Below are 22,476 nucleotides of genomic sequence, written 5' to 3' on the forward strand. Positions count from 1 at the left end.
AAATATTAATTGCTCTTCCTTTTTGCTTTTACCAGTAGCAGATTAGAAGTCTGGAGTAAAAAAGTGCACAAGTAGGCCAAATGCATTAGTTAATTTCAGGTGGTTAATCAGAGATCCATTCTTAGTTTAAATTTCTATTTATGTATTTTTTATGATAAATAAGTGCTAAAAATGTTTTGCTTGCGCGCTTTGCACGCTCACATTAATTATTTGTGCCCCAGGTGTGCCCCAGTACGGTATTAGGTCTAGTGACGCCCCTGATCTAATATAATAGTTAGAGTCCAGTCCATAGTGGATCTAACATAATAATGAGAGTCCAGTCCATGTTGGATCTAATATAATAGTTAGAGTCCAGTCCATGTTGGATCTATCATGATAATGAGAGTCCAGTCCATATTGGATCTTATGTAATAGCTAGAGTCCAGTCCATATTGGATCTAACATAATAATGAGAATCCAGTCCATATTGGATCTAATATAATAGCTAGAGTCCAGTCCATATTGGATCTAACATAATAGTGAGAGTCCAGTCCATAGTGGATCTAGCATAATAGTGTGAGAGTCCAGTCCATAGTGGATCTAACATAATAGTGAGAGTCCAGTCCATAGTGGATCTAACATAATAGTGAGAGTCCTGTCCATAGTGGATCAAAGATAATAGTGAAAGTCCAGTCCATAGTGGATCTCACATAGTCGTGTGAGAGTTCAGTCCAAAGTGGTTCTAACATAAAAGCGAGAGTCCAGTCAATAGTGGATCTAACATAATAGTGAGAGTCCAGTCCATAGTGGATCTAACATAATAGTGACAGTCTAGTCCATAGTGAATCCAAGATAATAGCGAGAATCCAGTCCATAGTGGATCTAACATTATAGTGAGAGCCCAGTCCATGGCCACTGAACTTTGCGAATTTTGCAAAATGTTGTTTGAGCGCCTCTTTTTTTTTTACAAAAGTGAGGAAGATGATGGATTGTTCTAACGTTTGGTGCTCGTAAAAAGAGTGTAAGTACACATGTTACTGTTATGACGTCATTAAAATGTCATGTTGGCATGCAGAAGACCTCAACCCTTGAAACGGAGTTGGGCAGGTCCTTGCAAAGATAAGAGTAGGAATACCTGCACACAAACACACACACACACACACGTTCTATCATTTTGTGTTGCTATGCAGCAGTTGAAATGTCAAAGGTTGTGCCATATGAAGGTAGAAAGACAAGAACACACATGAGCACGCATAAACACACTTAAGCGCCTCTTCACCTTTGACCCGGTGACCCCGGTTAACTAGCCAACCTCTTGTTATTTCTCCTTCCTCAGTGAGGGTCTTTGTGTTGAGGAAGGGGGGGTTCAGTCATGCAGCGCTGCTGGCCGGAGGGCTGCAGTCGGTACACTTCCAAGCTCTCAACGTCGCTATACATCTTTTCTTTCCCGAGCGCCTCCATGTAAACAAAGTGACTCGCTCGCTTCAGGTTTGAACCCTCAACCTTTGGGCTTACATAGTCACGGTCGATTCCCTGGCCTTTTTCTCTACCTTTTTTATGGCCTAAATCTTGCTTGAACTTTTGAACTTGATCTTCTTGTTTTTTCTTGGGCGCAAAAAATAAATAAATAAATAAATACAAGAAAAAAACAAAAAAAAAACTAATATACACACACGTATATGTATATATATATATATATGCTTGATCAACAATACTGTCCGTATGAAAATTTTAGTTTTTCACAGTGATTATTACTGTCGTGGTATTTATTTTTTTAAATCAAAACTTTGGTTTCATACATACATATATAATATATATATATATATATATATATATATATATATGTATATATATATATATATATATATATATATATATATATATATATATATATATATATATATACACATTATTACTGTTGTATTTATTTTTAAATCAAAACTTTGGATATTTAAATATATATATGTATATATATATTAACATATATATATATATATATATATATATATATATATATATATATATATATATATATATATATATATATATATATATATACATATACGCATTACTTTTGTATGTTGAATGATTTATGGACGTTAAATCCTTTTCCTACCTGCACCCTGCATCCAGAGTTCCATCTGCATCTTGGGAGAACGGTCGACAACAATGTAACAGAAACTGCACATTTTCAGCCAACACTTTTAGTTTTAATTTATGTAGTGTTGAAAAATGTTTTGATAATGAGCAATTCATGCTAGTAAAGTGTGACGAGCAACCCTTTTCTCCCGTACTACTCATTTTAAATAGGTTTGAGAAAGTATTTACTATTTAATGTATGGTAATATTATTATTATACTCCTGTGTTTAAACAAGAGTGGCAGCATATTAGAGATGTTGATGTGTGATGTTCTTTAGCGTTAAATTCTCCTATATTTAGTTTTTTGTCTGTGCTATGTTTTTCAAATAAGCCAAACAAAATAATCTCCTTGCAAAACGATGAATATTTACACCTGGCCTGTGAAATGAGTTTTCTTTCACAGGGCGTGATTATTAAAAGCAAACCAGGTGTTACGTTCTTTGCACGAGCGCGAGGGGTGGGGATTAAAATATCATCTTTTTTCAAATGACCGCATACTGCTGTAATGAAATATGTCGGCGTATCGCGGCGCACTGACAGGCACACGGTGCCCTTGTGAGATACCTGATAGAACAAAAAAAAAAAAGAGCCTTTGTTCACTGTCTGCAGGAAAGTCATCTCGAAAAAAAAAAAAAAAAAACACAGTTTGCATAATCCGTCATCTCGCTCTTGCAGTTTTACTCTCATTCCTTTCGACACACTCATGTTTAATTCACTCTTACACAGAACTCCCTTTCGTTTGTCACTTCCCACATCTTTTTAAACCTGCAACTTTATTAATTCTTGATTAAACTCCAACGGTGATCCCTTTTTACATGTCTTCTTTGGTAATCCCCAAATTTGCATTCAGGTAACTTTATTTTCTGCGAAGATAGTAATCAGCCACCAGGGGTGTTTAATCCATCCATCCATCCATTTTCTACCGCTTATTCCCTTTTGGGGTTGCGGGGGGCGCTGGCGCCTATCTCAGCTACAATCCGGCGGAAGGCGGGGTACACCCTGAACAAGTCGCCACCTCATCGCAGGGCCAACACAGATAGACAGACAACACCCACACTCACATTCACACACTAGGGCCAATTTAGTCTTGCCAATCAACCTATCCCCAGGTGCATGTCTTTGGAAGTGGGAGGAAGCCGGAGTACCCGGAGGGAACCCACGCATTCACAGGGAGGACATGCAAACCCCACACAGAAAGATTCCGAGCATGGGATTGAACCCAGGACTGCAGGACCTTGGTATTGTGATGCAGACGCACTAACCCCTCTTCCACTGTGAAGCCTTTTTAAAAAAAAAAAAACACTTATGTGGAGAGGCGGAGCTGACGGTCCGACAGAGAGGCAGGGCACGCTGGGAGAACCCAAGATGGCGGCAAGGAGGCGGGGATGGCGAGCGAGCGGCGAGGTGGGGCGTGCCGGGAGCGATGCCACAAACCAGATCAGGTGTGTGGATCGCGCACCTGTACACGATTAATATATCTCCTCCCGCTGTATAAAAGGGGAGAAGGAGGAGAAAATGACGCTGGTGATGATGTGGAGCGAAAGCAACCCAAACAACGAAGGAACGAGAGACAGAGACGACAACACATGTAGCAGCACGTGCAACCCGGAAGAGAGCGAGAACGAGAGGCAGACGCAGACAACAGGGAAGGCTAAAAAGCAACACGCAAAATACTTTGCTTATTGTAAAATAAAGAAGTCTACTCCTGCTCAAAGCCATGTCCTTCCTTGGTGGTCCCTGCAACCCGCAAGACGACGGCTTGAGTCTGTCACAACTTACTTGTGTATCTAGCGGAAACTACTATTGGCTCACGTTCAAAACGTTTGGCTTTGTGCCCCCAAATCCTTCCTGTGCCCAAGGACTTAATGAGTTGGTAAACCAGAAAGCAATCCAGTGATATTACATAAAGGTTTAATGAAGGCCGATTTTTACAAAAATCTAAACAATTTTCCCCATAAGAAATAATGTATTTTTCGGACCATAAGGCGCACCAGATTATGAGTAGAGATCTTCGATAATGGCTTTTTTGCTGATATCCGATATTGTCCAACTCTTAATTACCGATTCCGATATCAACCGATACCGATATATACAGTCGTAGAATGAACACATTATTATGCCTAATTTTGTGGTGATGCCCCACTGGATGCATAAAACAATGTAAGAAGGTTTTCCAAAAATAAATCAACTCAAGTTATGGAAAAAAGTTATTGTTGAAGTCCATCCATCCATGATCTTCCGCTTATCCGAGGTCGGGTCGCAGGGGCAACAGCCTAAGCAGGGAAACCCAGACTTCCCTCTTCCCAGCCACTTCGTCCAGCTCTTCCCGGGAGATCCCGAGGCGTTCCCAGGCCAGCCGGGAGACATAGTCTTCCCAACGTGTCCTGGGTCTTCCCCGTGGCCTCCTACCGGTTGGACGTGCCCTAAACACCTCCCTAGGGAGGCGTTCGGGTTGCATCCTGACCAGATGCCCGAACCACCTCATCTGGCTCCTCTCGATGTGAAGGAGCAGCGGCTTTACTTTGAGTTCTTCCCTGATGGCAGAGCTTCTCACCCTATCTCTAAGGGAGAGCCCCGCCACACGGCGGAGGAAACTCATTTCTGCCGCTTGTACCCGTGATCTTATCCTTTCGGTCATGACCCAAAGCTCATGACCATAGGTGAGGATGGGAACGTAGATCGACCGGTAAATTGAGAGCTTTGCCTTCCGGCTCAGCTCCTTCTTCACCACAACGGATCGGTACAACGTCCGCATTACTGAAGACGCCGCACCGATCCGCCTGTCGATCTCACGATCCACTCTTCCCTCACTCGTGAACAAGACTCCTAGGTATTTGAACTCCTCCACTTGGGGCAGGGTCTCCTCCCCAACCCGGAGATGGCATTCCACCCTTTTCCGGGCGAGAACCATGGACTCGGACTTGGAGGGGCTGATTCTCAGTTTGTGACTTGTTGAAGTCACAAAGTGCATTATTTTTGTTAAACATGCCTCAAAACAGCAGCTTGGAATTTGGGACATGCTCTCCCTGAGAGAGCATGAGGAGGTTGAGATTGGCGGGATTGAAGTGTGTGTATATTGTAGCGTCCCGAAAGAGTTAGTGCTGCAAGGGGTTCTGGAAATGTGTTTGTCATTCTTGTTTGGTGTGGGTTCACAGTGTGGCGCATATTTGTAACAGTGTTGAAGTTGTTTATATGGCCACCCTCAGTGTGACCTGTATGGCTGTTGACCAAGTATGCGTTGTATTCAAATGTGTGTGTGAAAACGCGTGGATAATATGTGATTGGGCCGGCACGCAAAGGCAGTGCCTCTGTACTTCTTCCTACGTCCGTGTACCATATTTACTTTTTGAAACCGATACCGATAATTTCCGATATTACATTTTAAAACATTTATCGTCCGATAACATCGGCAGTCCGATATTATCAGACATCTCTAATTACAACAGTCAATATATATCAGTTAGAGGACTAAACTCTGGACTGGACTTCCACTATTATGTTAGACCAGGGGTGACCAACCTTTTTGAAACCAAAAGCTACTTCTTGGGTACTGATTAATGCGAAGGGCTACCAGTTTGATACACACTTAAATAAATTGCCAGATATAGCCAATTTGCTCAATTTACCTTTAATAAATAAATCTATATATATATTTAGAAAATGGGTATTTCTGTCTGTCATTTCGTCGTACATTTTTTTTCGTTTTACGGAAGGTTTTTTGTAGAGAATAAATGATCAATCAATCAATCAATGTTTACTTATATAGCCCTAAATCACTAGTGTCTCAAAGGGCTGCACAAACCACCACGACATCCTCGGTAGGCCCATATAAGGGCAAGGAAAACTCACACCCAGTGGGACATTGGTGACAATTATGACCCAGTGGGACGTCGGTGACAATGATGACTATGAGAACCTTAGAGAGGAGGAAAGCAATGGATGTCGAGCGGATCTAACAGGATACTGTGAAAGTTCAATCCACAATGGATACAACACAGTCGCGAGAGTCCAGTCCAAAGAGGATCCAAGACACAGCAGCGAGAGTCCCGTTCACAGCGGAGCCAGCAGGAAACCATCCCAAGCGTAGGCGGACCAGCAGCGCAGAGATGTCCCCAGCCGATACACAGGCGAGCAGTACATGGCCACCGGATCGGACCGGACCCCCTCCACACGGGAGAGTGGGACATAGAAGAAAAAGAAAAGAAACGGCAGATCAACTGGTCTAAAAAGGAGGTCTATTTAAAGGCTAGAGTATACAAATGAGTTTTAAGGTGAGACTTAAATGCTTCTACTGAGGTGGCATCGCGAACTGTTACCGGGAGGGTATTCCAGAGTACTGGAGCCCGAACGGAAAATGCTCTATAGCCCGCAGACTTTTTTTGGGCTTTGGGAATCACTAATAAGCCGGAGTCCTTTGAACGCAGATTTCTTGCCGGGACATATGGTACAATACAATCGGCAAGATAAGATGGAGCTAGACCGTGTAGTATTTTATACGTAAGTAGTAAAACCTTAAAGTCACATCTTAAGTGCACAGGAAGCCAGTGCAGGTGAGCCAGTACAGGCGTAATGTGATCAAACTTTCTTGTTCTTGTCAAAAGTCTAGCAGCCGCATTTTGTACCAACTGTAATCTTTTAATGCTAGACATGGGGAGACCCGAAAATAATACGTTACAGTAGTCGAGGCGAGACGTAACAAACGCATGGATAATGATCTCAGCGTCTTTAGTGGACAGAATGGAGCGAATTTTAGCGATGTTATGGAGATGAAAGAAGGCCGTTTTAGTAACGCTTTTAATGTGTGCCTCAAAGGAGAGAGTTGGGTCGAAGATAATACCCAGATTCTTTACCGTGTCGCCTTGTTTAATTGTTTGGTTGTCAAATGTTAGAGTTGTATTATTAAATAGAGTTCGGTGTCTAGCAGGACCGATAATCAGCATTTCCGTTTTTTTGGCGTTGAGTTGCAAAAAGTTAGCGGACATCCATTGTTTAATTTCATTAAGACACGCCTCCAGCTGATTACAATCCGGCGTGTTGGTCAGCTTTAGGGGCATGTAGAGTTGGGTGTCATCAGCATAACAGTGAAAGCTAATACCGTATTTGCGTATGATGTCACCTAGCGGCAGCATGTAGATGCTGAAGAGTGCAGGGCCAAGGACCGAACCCTGGGGAACTCCACACGTTACCTTAACGTAGTCCGAGGTCACATTGTTATGGGAGACACACTGCATCCTATCAGTAAGATAAGAGTTAAACCAAGACAGGGCTAAGTCTGACATACCAATTCGTGTTTTGATACGTTCTAATAAAATATTATGATCGACGGTATCGAAAGCAGCGCTAAGATCGAGGAGCAGCAACATAGATGACGCATCAGAATCCATCGTTAGCAATAGATCATTAGTCAGTTTTGCGAGGGCTGTCTCCGTGGAGTGATTTGCCCTGAAACCGGATTGAAAGGTTTCACATAGATTGTTAGACGCTAAGTGTTCATTTAACTGCTACGCAACAATTTTTTCAAGGATTTTTGAAATAAAGGGAAGGTGAGACACCGGTCGGTAATTTACCATGAGGTCAGGATCGAGGTTAGGTCTTTTAAGAAGAGGATGAATAACCGCTTTTTTGAATGCTAGGGGAACAGTGCCCGAGGAGAGTGATAAGTTTATAATATTTAGCACTGATGGACCTAATAATACAAAGAGCTCCTTGATCAGTTTCCCAGGAAGAGGGTCAAGTAAACATGTTGTCTGTTTTATTACATTTACACGTTGTAACAATTCCTCTAATGTTATTTCCTCAAAACGAGAGAAACTATTTTGGAGGGCAGTATCCGCTGTATATACAATCGTGTCAGTGTTAATAGAACCCCGTTGTAGCAGGGACGCATTGTCTTTAATCTCCTTTCTAATGACTTCAATTTTCTTACTAAAGAATTGCATAAAGTCATCAGCTGAGTGGGTTGAGCTACTGGAAGGAGTCCCTTGTTGGGTTAGCGATGCTACCGTACTAAACAAAAATTTAGGATCGTTTTTATTACGGTGGATGAGATTTGAGTAATATTTAGCTTTAGCTAAGGTAAGCATGCGTTTGTAAGTTATTAAACCATCACTCCATGCTTGATGGTGCACCTCAAGTTTAGTCGTGCGCCATTTGCGTTCCAGCTTTCTACATAATAATTTCTGAGCTCTAGTTTCTTCTGTAAACCACGGGGTGCGCTTTTTTGGAGCCTTTTTTAACTTTAGCGGTGCTATGTTATCAATGGTTTCGCGCAGGGCGTCGTTAAAGTTGTTAGTGAGGTTATCAATAGAGCCCACATACTTTGGGAATGGTGCCATTACCGAGGGCAGTAGGTCAGCAAGAGTTGTCGTTGTGGCTGTATTAATGTTGCGGCTGCTATAGCAGTTATTATTATTATTAGTTTGACGAACATGCGTCTGAACCTCGAATTTTATAAGGTAATGATCGGACAATACTTTAGTATACGGGAGTATCGTAACTTTGGAAACGGTGATGCCCCTGACAAGCACTAGGTCTATCGTATTACCGTTGCGATGCGTGGGTTCATTTATTATTTGTGTGAGACCACAGCTATCAATTACAGTCTGGAGCGCTACGCACGGTGGGTCCGATGGGGTATTCATATGGATATTAAAGTCCCCCATTATGATTATATTATTGGCGTGTGTCACTAGATCAGCAACGAACTCTGAGAATTCATTAATAAAGTCCGAATAGGGCCCTGGGGGGCGGTAGATAACAGCCAGGTGTAGAGGCAGCGGTGTGACAGACCTCATAGTAAGCACCTCAAACGATTTATATTTATTATTTATGTTAGGACTAAGGTTAAAGTTTTCGTTGTATATTAGTGCGACCCCCCCACCCCTTTTGAGCGGACGGGCAATATGCGCATGTGTAAAGTTAGGAGGACATGCCTCATTTAGCGCAAAAAAGTCGTTTGGTTTAAGCCAGGTTTCGCTGAGACCGATGACGTTAAGATTGTTGTCTCTGATAATATCATTAACTAACAACGTTTTAGGAGACAATGATCTTATGTTTAAAAAACCTATATTATAGGTAGTGGGCTGTTTTAGGGAGTTTTTGATCAAATTATCCCTAGTAACAATATTAATAATGTTGTGTTTATTATGCCCGGTGCATTTAGTATATATTTACGACCATATCTAGGAATTGATACGACAGGAATTTTCCGATTGTTTGATTGTTGCTTTGATAAACTGCACACATCATGGTTAGCCACCTCAGTAACGGGGATTTTCCGATTGTTTGTTTGTTGCTTTGATAAACTGCACGCATCATGGTTAGCCACCTCAGTAAAACACATGTCCAACTCTGAAACACTCAAAGCAGAAAAAACTTGTTCTAATTTAACTGACTCCTTACCCAGACCAGTAGTCTCGCATTTTCCATCTAAATCCGTCTTCGGGATGGAGGAAAGTGGTGTTCTGTGGGGATTAGCCTTCTGCTTTGTTTTTAGCCCCGCTCGGCATCCGCGTTTCCGATCACACCGCTGGCGTCTGCTCCGTAGACGGCCCCCGCTGCTACTAGACTCCCCTGCTTCACAGGCCGCTGGATGTAGCCGCCGACGTATTCCCATGCTAGTTAGCAAGTCTAGCACGCAAGTGTCTATCAGTCCAAAACGGCCCGATATGTCCACATCCAGAAGTGTCTGGCGGTCGTACGTGATCACAGAGTGACCACGATGCGAGCCAGCCATAAAGTTTGTGGAATTGTCCGGTATTTCTGCCAAATGTTCCATCTTTAGCAGGAGCTCCTCGAGAGCGCAGCCCGTCCGGGCGCCGCCATCTTGTCATAAATGATGAAAAAAACACTCAATTGAACGGTTTAAAAGAGGAGAAAACAGGAAAAAAATGAAAATAAAATTTTGAAATATAGTTTATCTTCAATTTTGACTCTTTAAAATTCCAAATTCAGCCAAAAAAATGAATAGAAAAACCAGTTAATTCGAAACTTTTTGAAAAAAATAAAAAAATAATTTATGGAACATCATTAGTAATTTTTCCTGACTAAGATTATTTTTTTAATTTTGATTACATGTTTTGAATAGGTTAAAATCCAATCCGCACTTTGTTAGAATATATAACAATTTGGACCAAGCTATATTTCTAACAAAGACAAATCATTATTTCTTCTAGATTTTCCAGAACAAAAATGTTAAAATAAATTCAAAAGACTTTGAAATAAGATTTAAATTTGATTCTAAAGATTTTCTAGATTTGCCAGAATATTTTTTTTGAATTCTAATCATAAATTTGAAAACATATTTCACAAATATTCTTTGTCAAAAAAACAGAAGCTAAAATGAAAAATTTAGATTAAAATGTATTTATTATTCTTTACAATAAAAAAAAACAAACTTGAACACTGATTTAAATTGTCAGGAAAGAAGAGGAAAGTATTTAAAAGGTAAGAAGGTATATATATGTGTTTAAAAATCCTAAAATCATTTTTAAGGTTGTATTTTTTCTCTTAAAATTGTCTTTCTGAAAGTTATAAGAAGCAAAGCAAAAAAATTAATGAATTTATTCAAACAAGTGAAGACCAAGTTTTTAAAATATTTTGTTAGATTTTCAAATTCTATTTGAGTTTTGTCTCTCTTAGAATTAAAAATGTCGAGCAAATCGAGAACAGCTTGCTAGTAAATAAATACAATTTTAAAAATAGAGGCAACTCACCAGTAAGTGCTGCTATTTGAGCTATTTTTAGAACAGGCCATCTGGTCCTTACGATCTACCTGGTGCCCGTGGGCACCGCGTTGGTGACCCATGTGTAAGACCCACTATGGACTGGACTCTCACTATTATGTCAGATCCAATGTCATTATTTTGACTTAGTAAATATTGACTCACTAAGACAAAATAATGACATACTTTGTATCTCAGGTAACTAGTACTGTTTTGTGTTCTGTTTTTACTTTACGGGAAAAATATCGAGATACATATCGTACATTGCCATTCAGCATACGGAGCGAAAAACACAACCAAAAATTGTGGGCTTCTTCAAACGACGAAGCCGGCCTACTTCACCACAGTCTGCAGTCTATTGGCCCCTCAGGTAGGGATGAGATGGAGACATGGTGGCAACAGGCCAAATTACACTGTTCCTTACACCCACCCAGCCCCTTCCCGTACGTCCGCCTGTCTCCCGGAGGACGCCCCCTTCCCCCTGGAGAGACACCACCTTAACTAACAAATATTCTGAGGGAATTACTGTATATACAGGCAGTATGTACAGTACTTACTGTCACTGAAATCTTAATAAGTGCTTGACAAGGCCAAGTTTTAGCTTCGTGTTTGTGTTCATTAATGACTGCAGCTGGCAGTGTCGCTTTGGTGATGTTAAAGGATTTGCTCACTCATTTATTAATACAACAACGGAAAAGCCCGAATTAGGCCAGAAGCTTGTTGATGGCGACAATTACTTGCTCGGGGACATTTAACCAAAGTGTTAGCAGTGGCGTAAAGAATGTACAAGCTGCTGTTCATGGAATATTGGACTAAACTGAAGATAACTTGTGGTATAAGGCAGGGGTCGGCAACCCAAAATGTTAAAAGAACCATATTGGACAAAATGTACAGTATGTAAGCATTATGGTCCAATTTTGCCTGAAAGGGAGTGGGAAGAAGATGATTTATTTAATCCCACCCGCAGTTCTCAATTCGGTGGTTAATACTAGAGATGTACGATAATGACTTTTTTGCCGATATCTGATATTCTGATATTGTCTAACTCTTAATTACCGATTCTGATATCAACCGATATCGATATATACAGTGGTGAAATTAACACATTAGTATGCCTAATTTTGCTGTGATGCCTCGCTGGATGCATTAAACAATGTAACAAGGTTTCCCAAAAATAATCAACTCAAGTTATGGAAAAAAAATGCCAACAATGCAATGCCATATTTATTATTGAAGTCACAAAGTGCATTATTTTTGTTTAACACGCCTCAAAACAGCAGGTTGGAATTTGGGACATGCTCTCTCTGAGATAATCCTGATACCCACTACAACTATGGGAAATACTATACTTTGACTTTCACAAAGTGCATTATTTTTTTATTTTTTTTAAACATGCCTCTCAAAACAACAGCTACAAAAACAATGAAGGCATACAGTTTCAGTCCAAAGTATACTAGAGTCATAAAGTAAACAATAACATAGTCCTCATTCAGTGCAATACTGCCTGGTATACTGTGTAACAGGGAATTATAAACTGGGCTCAATATGTCCTGCTCTAATGTATTTGTATGAGTAACACAAATGTGCTGCAAGCTAGTGGTGAGTGCTTGAAGTGGCCTTCTGAAATGCTGCGTTGAGAAAGGGGTAGTTTTTGTTGTTTTGTTGTCTTTAAGCGACCACTGTGTGGTACTGCTTTTCATACTTCTTCCGCATGTATTAATTGTGTATCTCCTTATGATTATTGAAGAGGTGGTAGATCAAATTGCTCGTATTAAAGGAAGATGTCTTGGTTCCTCCTTACATAACCAACTTTTTGAAGTCATTGCAAATTGCCAGTTTTTTTATTCGTCAGAGACACTCTAAATCCCAAACCATGTCGTTAGTCAGTCATCGAGCGAGCTGGATTGCTAGCCATAACTACAGCGCCGGCAACAACACACTCTAGACACACTCAACATACTCAAAGTCTTAAATTTTACTTTTTGAAACCGATACCGATAATTTCCGATATCACATTTTAAAGCCCTTATCGGCCGATAAAATTGGCAGTCCGATATCGGACATCTCTACTAATCACAAATCATCGTAGGGTCATATATCATTCAAATTAAACCAAATTAAAACAAAAACTATATTTTCAACCATTTTTCCATTTTCATACATTTTTGAAAAAGCTCCAGGACGAACCATTACCCGCACAAATCTTCACAAAATCTGGTGAGCAAAAAAAAAACGACGGACCGAGCCACGGAAAGTTGAGGATTCTTTAAAAGGATTAGACGCAAACAAAACATGTTTTGCCATTACCATTGGCCTACGTCTCCGAGTGTCCATCTGTTCGGCAGCACCATGAGAAACTACCAGCCTGGTTCTCACACACACGCACGCACACGCGCGCACACGCACACACACACACACACACACACACACACACACACACACACACACACACACACACACACACACACGCACACACACACACACACACACACACACTCACACACACACACACACACACACACACAACTTGGGCAAGAAAAACCTGCTCTTCTGGCATCAGAGTATTTTTTTTCAACAATTCTTTTTTTAACCTTTCTGTACAACAGCAAACCATTTCCATGATTGTAATATAATATCCATCCATCCATTTTCTACCGCTTGTCGCTTTAGGGGTGGATGGAGCTTATCTTAGCTACATTCGGGCGGCAGGCGGTGTACACCCTGGACAAGTTGCCACCTCTTCGCAGGGCCATAATATAATTTCTTGTTGTAAATACTAATACTAATATTGATATTCAAATTATATATATATATATATATATATATATATATATATATATATATATATTATAAATGTCCAATAAAGGCTTTTTTTGCCGATATCTGATATTCCGATATTGTCCAACTCTTAATTACCGATTCTGATATCAACCGATAAATACAGTCGTGGAATTAACACATTATTATGCCTAATGTTGTTGTGATGCCCTGCTGGTTGCATTAAGCCAGTGGTCCCCAACCACCGGGCCGCGGCCTGGTATCGGGCCGCAAAATATATATATTTTTTTATTTTATTTAAAAAAAATTTTATTAAATCAATATAAAAAACACAAGATACACTTAAAATTAGTGCATCAACACAAAAAACCTCCCGCGGGACAAATTATCAAGCGTTGAACGGTCCGCAGATACAAAAAGGTTGGGGACCACTGCATTAAACAATGTAACTAGTTTTTTTTTCTAAATAAATCAACTCAAATTATGGAAAAAAGTGCCAACATGGCACTGCCATATTTATTATTGATGTCACAAAGTGCATTATTTTTTTTGACATGCCTCAAAACAGCAGCTTGGAATTTGGGACATGCTCTCCCTAAAAAGCATGAGCGGGTTGAGGTGGGCGGAGCAGCGGGGGTGGTATATTTTAGCGTCCCGGAAGAAATAGTGCTGCAAGGGGTTCTGGGTATTTGTTCTGTTGTGTTTATGTTGTGTTACGGTGCAGATGTTCTCCCGAAAAGTGTGTCATTTTTGTTTCGTGTGGATTCACAGTGTGGCGCATATTTGTAACAGTGTTAAAGTTGTTTATATTGCCACCCACAGTGTGACCTGTATGGCTGTTGACCAAGTATGCTTTGCATTCACTTGTGTGTGTGTGAAAAGCCGTAGAAATTATGTGTTTGGGCCGCCAATATTGTTGTCCGGGTGGCAATCGAGGGAATATATTTATATATATATATATATATATATATATATATATATATATATATATATATATATACATATATATATATATATATATATATATATATATATATATATATATATATATATAATTGTTTTTGCACTAATCGCAGGATACCGCATGCAGAACACATTACAATACGTAATATTATCATATGCCCTAATTTGCATGTGAATGGTAAGAACAACACACAGAAAGGACTTGAGGGGGAAGCGAGGTCATCAATCTTCCGTCCTCCTCCACACGGAGAGCTTTGTTGTCATTAGGTCTTCTAGTTTTTTTTTTTCATACTCACTGAAGCGTGGAGCGCCATTAATCACCGGCCCTCTCCGTCATATTTGGATTGTACCTCGGCGTTTGTCGCCCTCGCACGACGAGCTTTGAGTGGACTGTGCACCGTTGTCGTATCGGGTCTGCGTACAATGAAAGGCCGGGGCGAGGGAAACAAAACACCCGAGAAATGAAGCCATGAGGCTGTGTTGGCTCTCAAAGCGACAATAGGACGTGATTTTAAACTTAAAGGCGGCGCATATACAATCATATACTGTATTGTAATAGAGGATCACTGCCGTTGCCATGGTGACCCTGCTTCGCCAGCTTTTCCCATTAGCGGATTAGCCAGGAGAGTACACCTCACGTTATTTTAGCTTCCGCCGTGCTACCACGGGACTAAATAATTGTGCAGTTACTTCAGGGATTGGGATCAATTATTTTGCCACCCCATAATAATGCTGGACCGGCCAGGACACTGAATACGATGACTAAACCTTAAAGGCACTGCCTTTGCGTGCCGGCCCAATTACATAATATCCATGGCTTTTTACACACACACGTGAATGCAAGCAAACCTGGTCAAAAGCCATACAGGTCACACTGAGGGTGGCCGTCTAAACAACGTTAACACTGTTACAAATATGTGTGAACCCACAGCAAACAAGAATGACAAACACATTTCGGGAGAACACCCGCACCGTAACACAACATAAACACAACAGAACAAATACCCAGAACCCCTTGCAGCACTAATTCCTCCGGGACGCTACAATATACACTCCACGCTGCCCCCTTAATGTGGACCCCGACTTAAACAAGTTGAAAAAAGTATTCTGTTGTTACCATTTAGTGGTCAATTGTACGGAATATGTACTGTACTGTGCAATCTACTAATGACATTTTCAATCAATCAATCATACAAAAAGAAAGACATTGTGGAGGGAGGTGTGGCCATCGCTGCCTGCAGGATCAAAAGTGACCGCCTCTGTCCATGGTGCTGAGGACAGAGCACCATCAGACGGGAGCGTGGTAGTGCTGACGGCGAGACGCAGCTGGCAGGTGATTAGATTCCACAGGTGGTACGTGTTAATCTAATATTATGTTGTCTTTAACAGTAAGCGGCCGGGAGCAGGAGGGGGGAGAGGGTATGGACGTGAATGAAAAGTCACGTTCTACAAGGAGAGAAAACTTTTGTTGACAACATTATCATTAAAAACCTTGTTAAACCTTGGCTCCGACGCCGTGTCTGAGAGTGGGACCGCTAGGAAGCGACGTCCACAGACATGTTGTATACCACTCTATCTTTGTCTCATTTTGTCCACCAATCTTTTTATGCTGTGCGTGAATGCACAAAGGTGAGCTTTGTTGATGTTATTGACTTGTGTGGAGTGCTAGTCAGTGCTAGCCACTGCATGACTGCGAGCTAATTGATGCTAACATGCTATTTATGTATGTACATGTTGTATCGTTATGACTCGTTTGTAGCAATATTTGAGCTCATTTAATTTACTTTACTTATGTCCTCTGTGTATTTAATTTATATTTGCATGTCTCATGACACATTATCTGTATGTAATATTGTCTGCATGCATGATAGTTTTTTGCGTGCAATGTTGTTCCAGACCACAGCAAAAGTTACACAGCGTTAACATATTGTAATAAATCCATTAGAAGAATCTGCTGTTTCCTTTAACTTGGACGGACACATCTATACCTTTAGTACTTCTAAGCCGGAAATTTCCAGGAGTTATCTCAACCTCTGAGAAGCCTCCACTTTACTAATGTTTTCCAATGTTCTAAACATGTGTAGAATAAATATTTCTGTCAACGAAGATTTGCAACAGCCTACGACACACGTTTGTTTCAGCACAGCATGGTGGCTGGCATGTGGCTGTCGCAAACAAAACAAATACTGTGCAAGCATATATTCTCAAACATGAACAAAAAGTCTACCACAGCTAGTATAAACAGTTACATCATGTGTTGCTTTCATTATTACACTTATGTGGAGGGGGGCGTGGTTTGCAGGCCTGCCGCGGAGCGGTGTGTGTAAGGGCCGGCCTTGAAGCCAGCGGCAGGTGAGTACATTGCCCTGCTGGGACTGGTTATCTAATCACCTGTCGCCTTTATTAGCAGCAGCCGGGCGAGACACGTTGTTGGAGATGGGGTTGCTGGTGAGCGGACACAGTTGATGGACATTGCCAGAAGGAAAAAACACAAAGACTGAAATAACAACTGTCTAACTAATAACAACTGTCCTACTATATGAGTACGTATTTTTTATTGTTTCATTGAAAATAAAACACCTAAGTCCATTTGGCTGTCATCTGTTTAAATTATGAGACACAATTGTGTCAAAATCATGATATTTTTTTCATGCTTAAAATAAGAAATTATTACTTAAAAAAAAGTAGTTTTATACTTGTGAGTGTTGATGACACAGCTTTGCAACAGTTGATATTCTAGTTTTCAAGCATGATTTACTCAATATAGGTCAGCAAATGTCAGCAACAAGCTGTAATATCTTACTGAGATCATTTAAGACCAAAACCCGTAAAACAAGTAACACACTAAAAAAATCTTATGTACGGCCGCGCAGGTCCTGAGATGCCCAAAATGTAAATAACACACCCAGCCGAGTGCCCACGGGGAGGGGGGATAGAAGTTGGCAAAAGTCCCAAAAAGTTTGTAAATACCTACCCAGGTTCGAGTCCCACAAGTCCCGCCGCCGGCCGCGCAAGTCACGGGATGCCCGAAATGTCCAAAACGTGCCCAGCAAAGTCCCACGGGAAGGCAGGGAGAAAAGTGAGAAAAGTCAGTAAAATGTTCAACACTCACACCCGGGTTCGAGAGCCACAAGTCTTAAGACTTATGGCACTCCATGTGGGACTCGAACCTGGGTAGGTATTTTGAACATTTTTGGGAGTTTTGCCGACTTTTGCAACTTTTATCCCCCCCTCCCTGTGGGACTCGGCTGGGTGTGTTATGGACATTTTGGGCATCCCAGGACTTGCGCGACCGGCGGCGGGACTTGTGGGACTGGAACCTGGGTATGTATTTAGAAAATTTTTGGGGACTTTTGCCGACTTTTCTCACTTATATCCCCCACTTCCAGTGGAACTTTTCCGGATGCGTTTTGGACATTTTTGCATCCCGGGACTTGTGAGGCCGGCGGCGGGATTCGTGGGACTAAAACCCGGGGAGGTATTTTTTGACACAATTGGGACTTTTGACCATTTTGGCCGCCATTTCCCCTCTTCTTCCCTGCCTTCCTGTGCACCACTGCTGGGTGTTTTTTGGACATTTGGACAAAAATAGTTTAAAGCATGTTTTACTCAATATACTGTAGGTCATAAAACCTCAGCAACAAGCTGTAATATCTTACTGAGATCATTTAGGACCAAAAGTCTTAAAACCAGTAAAACACTAACATAAAATCTGCATAGTGAGAAGAATTATCTTATCAGACAGAAAATTGTCATGATCCGCTACTTGGATCATGTCATATTCTGTTTTGGTTCCGTCTTTGTATCACATCCTGTTTAGTATTTGTCTTCCTTAGTTCCTGGTGGAACTTCCTGTTTGTTTCCGTTGCCATAGTTACGTATTAGTGTCACCTGCCTCTTGTTTTTTACACACACCTGCCTTGTGATTACGTACCTGTATTTAAGCCAGCCTTCTTTGTTCATTCTTCCTCCTATTCTAGTTTGCTGTACGATACAACAGGTGACGTCGCTATCCCCGATTGTGGTAAAATACTTTTTTGTATTCATTAGCTTCCACGTTATTCCTCTGTTTGTTTCCCTAGCTTAAACGCTGGCGCCTTTAGTTCCTTCTAGCTCCCATGCTAGTTCTGTTTGTTTTGTCTTTAGTGCCTTGTGCAAGTGTTTGCTGTTCGTAGTCTGTTTTTGTTACTATTAATAAATCTTCCTTTCTTACCTTCACGCTGTGTCCAATCTAACTTTATTCACGGGAGAACAAACCCGCACCACAATGCCAGCCAAGCGTCACAGAAAATAAGCATGTTTCACCCTTATTTGAGCTATTTAATCTTACTTAGATTTCAGTTTTTGCAGTGTGGGATTTTCCTAATAAGTGTTTGATGAGCATTCCTCAACTTTCTCAGTCTTTTTTGCCACCAGTGCCAGCTTTTTTGAACCATGTCGCCGGCATCAAATTCCAAATGAGCTAATATATGCAAAAAATAACAACGTTTTCCAGTTCAAACATTAAATATCTCGTCTTTGCAGTCTATTCAATTGAATATAGGTTGAAAAGGATTTGCAAATCTTTGTATTCTGTTTTTTTTACATAACATGCCAACTTCACTGGTTTGGGGTTTTGTAGTAACTACCCTGAACTGTGAAGTGCGGTTCAAACTCAAACCACACACTTCTACAGGAACCCATAGTTACAGGAAGTAGAGGTTTCAGGAACCAAAACTTCTTGAACTTTTGGTGGAAAAGGCTTTGTTTTTTTGTTAAGTTTGATGAGACTATGGCCATTTGATTCAGCATGGCTTCACCAGTGTTAATCAAGGCAGCTGCTCCGCTTAGCATTTCGCTCGCGCCATTAGGCGTCTCTTTTTTGAGCGTGTTCCCAACGCCAATCTGAATTTATGAAGGCATGTCAAATTCACACAGTCGCATTAACGCAGTTTCACACGGCTGTCTGATACCATTTTTCACAGAAAGATGCTCGTCCATCATCAGAGCTCCTCCTTTGTAGCTAATTAGCCTCTGGTGGAATGTGTTCATGGTTGTAAGTTTCCACTCTGTTTTCACAGTCCTCTTGTGCTAAAAATGGATAGAGACATTCTCAATGGCTTATTTAATCTTTTTTTTTGTACATCACATTGTTATTGTCTGTCAATGGGACCTTTAGTAATAGCTCGTTCAAAACATAACAGTCATGTTGCACACTTATTCTCAATGTGTTCATGTGCAGAGACTACAGGAATATACACAGTTCCATCCATCCATCTTCTCTGAGGAAAGGTCACAGGGGCAGCAGCCTAAGCAAGGAAGCCCAGACTTTTCTCTCCACCAAAGACTATAAAAATGGAACCCAATACCTCTTTGCTTGACACTCAGCATCAAAGGTTGGAATTGGTTAAATCACCCAAAATGATTCCCGGGCGCGGCCACCGCTACTTGCTCACTGCTCCCCTCACCTCCGAGAGGGTGATCAAGGGTGATTGATCAAATGCAGAGAATAATTTTGCCACACCTCGTGTGTGTGTGTGACAATCATGGGTACTTTAAGCATGGGCCCCTGAAAAGGGTGTCCAGACAACGGCCAAGAACATTTTTTTATAGCCATAGCGCACATAAACATGTGTGTAAGAAGGAGACATGAAAGAGCAGAAAGGACATTAAAGACATTAAAAGAGCAAAGCTGGTGTAACTAGCTGCCACTCCAGCAGTGCCACTTCTACACACAGTCACAAAAGAAAAGAAACAAAATAATCAACCAATAGTATACATTGTACACACACGATTGCGCCATGGATGGACAAGCAACCAAACAAAAAAACATAATTTCAACATCCACATACACTGTGGTGGCCAATGCGGTGTTCCACGCCACCGTCTGCTGGGGGTGGGGGGAGCATGGCCAAAATCAAGAGCAGACCCAACAAAGCAACCAAGAGAGACGACTCCACCCTCGGCCGCCCACCAACTCTTGGCCAGTGTCAATCCATCCATCCATTCTTCTTCTGCCGCGTTTTTTTTTTTTTTTATAAAACTATGAAAATATTATCCTATATTTCACAGAAATTCATTTAGCATGGTTGCGGAGGGAGAGTGTGACCAGCGCACCTGCAGGAGCAAAGGTCAACGCCTCTTTCCATGGTGCTGAAAACAGATCACCATCAGACAGGGGCCTGGTAGTGCTGACGGCGAGACACAGCTGGCAGGTGATTAGATTTCCCAGGTGGTAAGAGTTGGTAATCATATGTTGTCTTTAACAGCAAGCGTTCGGGAGCAGAGAGAGGAGAGAATACGGACGTGACTGGAAAGTCACATTCTGGGGGAGAGGAACTTTGTTGAAAAAATTTGAGTACCATATTTCCTAGAATTGCCGCCGGGTATATAGTATGCGCCTGCCTAGAATTACTGCCGGGTCAAACTTGTTTCGCAAAATAATTAGCGCATGCTTACCTTTACCGCATCCCTTAGGTAAACGCCGGAGTGAGAAGAGGTTTTAAATCAATTAGCGCCCCGGCGACAATTCAAGGAAATACGGTACTAAAACCTTTGTTAAAAACTGCACGCTTGGATCTGGTGCCGTGTCTTCAGAAGCAATGGTCCAGCACAGTACTGATTAACCGCGATAAACGAGGGTGTATTTGCATTTTCAACATGGCCCATAAGGGGGCGCCAGTCGTTTGAATTAGAATTCGAGTCGCAAACACTTGGTAACAAAAGTGGTCTTTAACAAAACAAAAGTAAGAAAGCACACGGTCAGACGATCCCGTGCTGTGTTGATGTTGTTCTCCGAGCTTAATAAAAATGTCATTCAGCATCAAGGAAGTTCTTAGGCAAGGCGACTCTTCAAAAAGTCAGCGCGCCCTTGCTGTCGGCTCTCATTGCACGCCGCTCTCCATCAGCGCATGAATGCATTTCAGAGCTCGTAATAAAGATACAGTAACTCCAGATTGGCTCGCACTAAAAACGCACATTGTGCTGAGTGCTGTGTCCTCGGTGGGGGGGGGGGAGAAGAAGGCAATAGAGATTTGGGGACTGTCTGGAACTACAAGAGGAAGAGATGACACTGCTTTTAAAATAGTCCCTTAGATCAGTGTGGAGAACTACTATTTTCGCCATTACCAAAGACTTATTCTGCTCCAGGGGCCTCTGGATGTACGGGAAGGAAGAAAGGGGAGAACGGCACAAATCAGAAGGATGGATGACATCGCAGGGAAAAGAAAAAAAAAAAAAGTGATATATGATGACTGAGGAAATATGCTGAGGATGGGGATTGTTAAAGTTAGGGAGGAAAACCACAAAATGTGCCGTACCTTTAATACAGTATATGTATTAAAGGGGAACATTATCACAATTTCAAAAGGGGGAAAAACAATAAAAATTTGTTCCCAGTGGCTTGTTGTATTTTTTGAATTTTTTTAATCAAAATTTTACCGGTCCCGGAATATCCCTAAACAAAGCTTTAAAGTGCCTTATTTTCGCTATCTTCGAAACCACTATCCATTTCCCTGTGACGTCATACAGTGCTGCTAATGTAAACAAACAATGGGAATATCACAGCAAGATATAGTGACATTAGCTCGGATTCAGACTCGGATTTCAGCTGTTTAAGCGATTCAAAAGATTACGCATGTATTGAAACGGATGGTTGGAGTATGAAAGTATTGAAGAAGAAACTGAAGCTATTGAGCGGATATAGCTCGGTTGGTAGAGCGGCCGTGCCAGCAACTTAGGGTTGCAGGTTCGTTCCCCGCTTCCGCCATCCGAGTCAATGCCGTTGTGTCCTTGGGCAAGACACTTTACCCACCTGCTCCCAGTGCCACCCACACTAGTTTAATTGTAACTTAGATATTGGGTTTCACTATGTAAAGCGCTTCCAGTCACTTGAGGAAAAAGCGCTATATAAAT

At 41.4% G+C, this 22,476-nt stretch overlaps 1 protein-coding gene across 3 annotated transcripts in view; it reads right to left on the reverse strand.

Moving 5' to 3' along the window:
• LOC133553595 (netrin receptor UNC5C-like) overlaps positions 1–22,476 on the reverse strand; it is a 581,431-nt gene that overhangs the window by 339,462 nt on the left and 219,493 nt on the right. For 2 of the 3 annotated variants that reach the window (XM_061901982.1, XM_061901975.1), the window contains exon 2: positions 9,521–9,943. The exons of the other annotated variant lie outside the window; for it this stretch is intronic. In XM_061901982.1, the coding sequence (XP_061757966.1) occupies positions 9,521–9,943 (423 nt within the window). The remainder of the gene's footprint in view (positions 1–9,520; positions 9,944–22,476) is intronic. 3 annotated transcript variants of the gene reach the window in all.

The sequence above is a fragment of the Nerophis ophidion genome, linkage group LG01 (genome assembly GCF_033978795.1).
Source record: "Nerophis ophidion isolate RoL-2023_Sa linkage group LG01, RoL_Noph_v1.0, whole genome shotgun sequence".
Taxonomy (NCBI): Eukaryota; Metazoa; Chordata; class Actinopteri; order Syngnathiformes; family Syngnathidae; genus Nerophis; species Nerophis ophidion.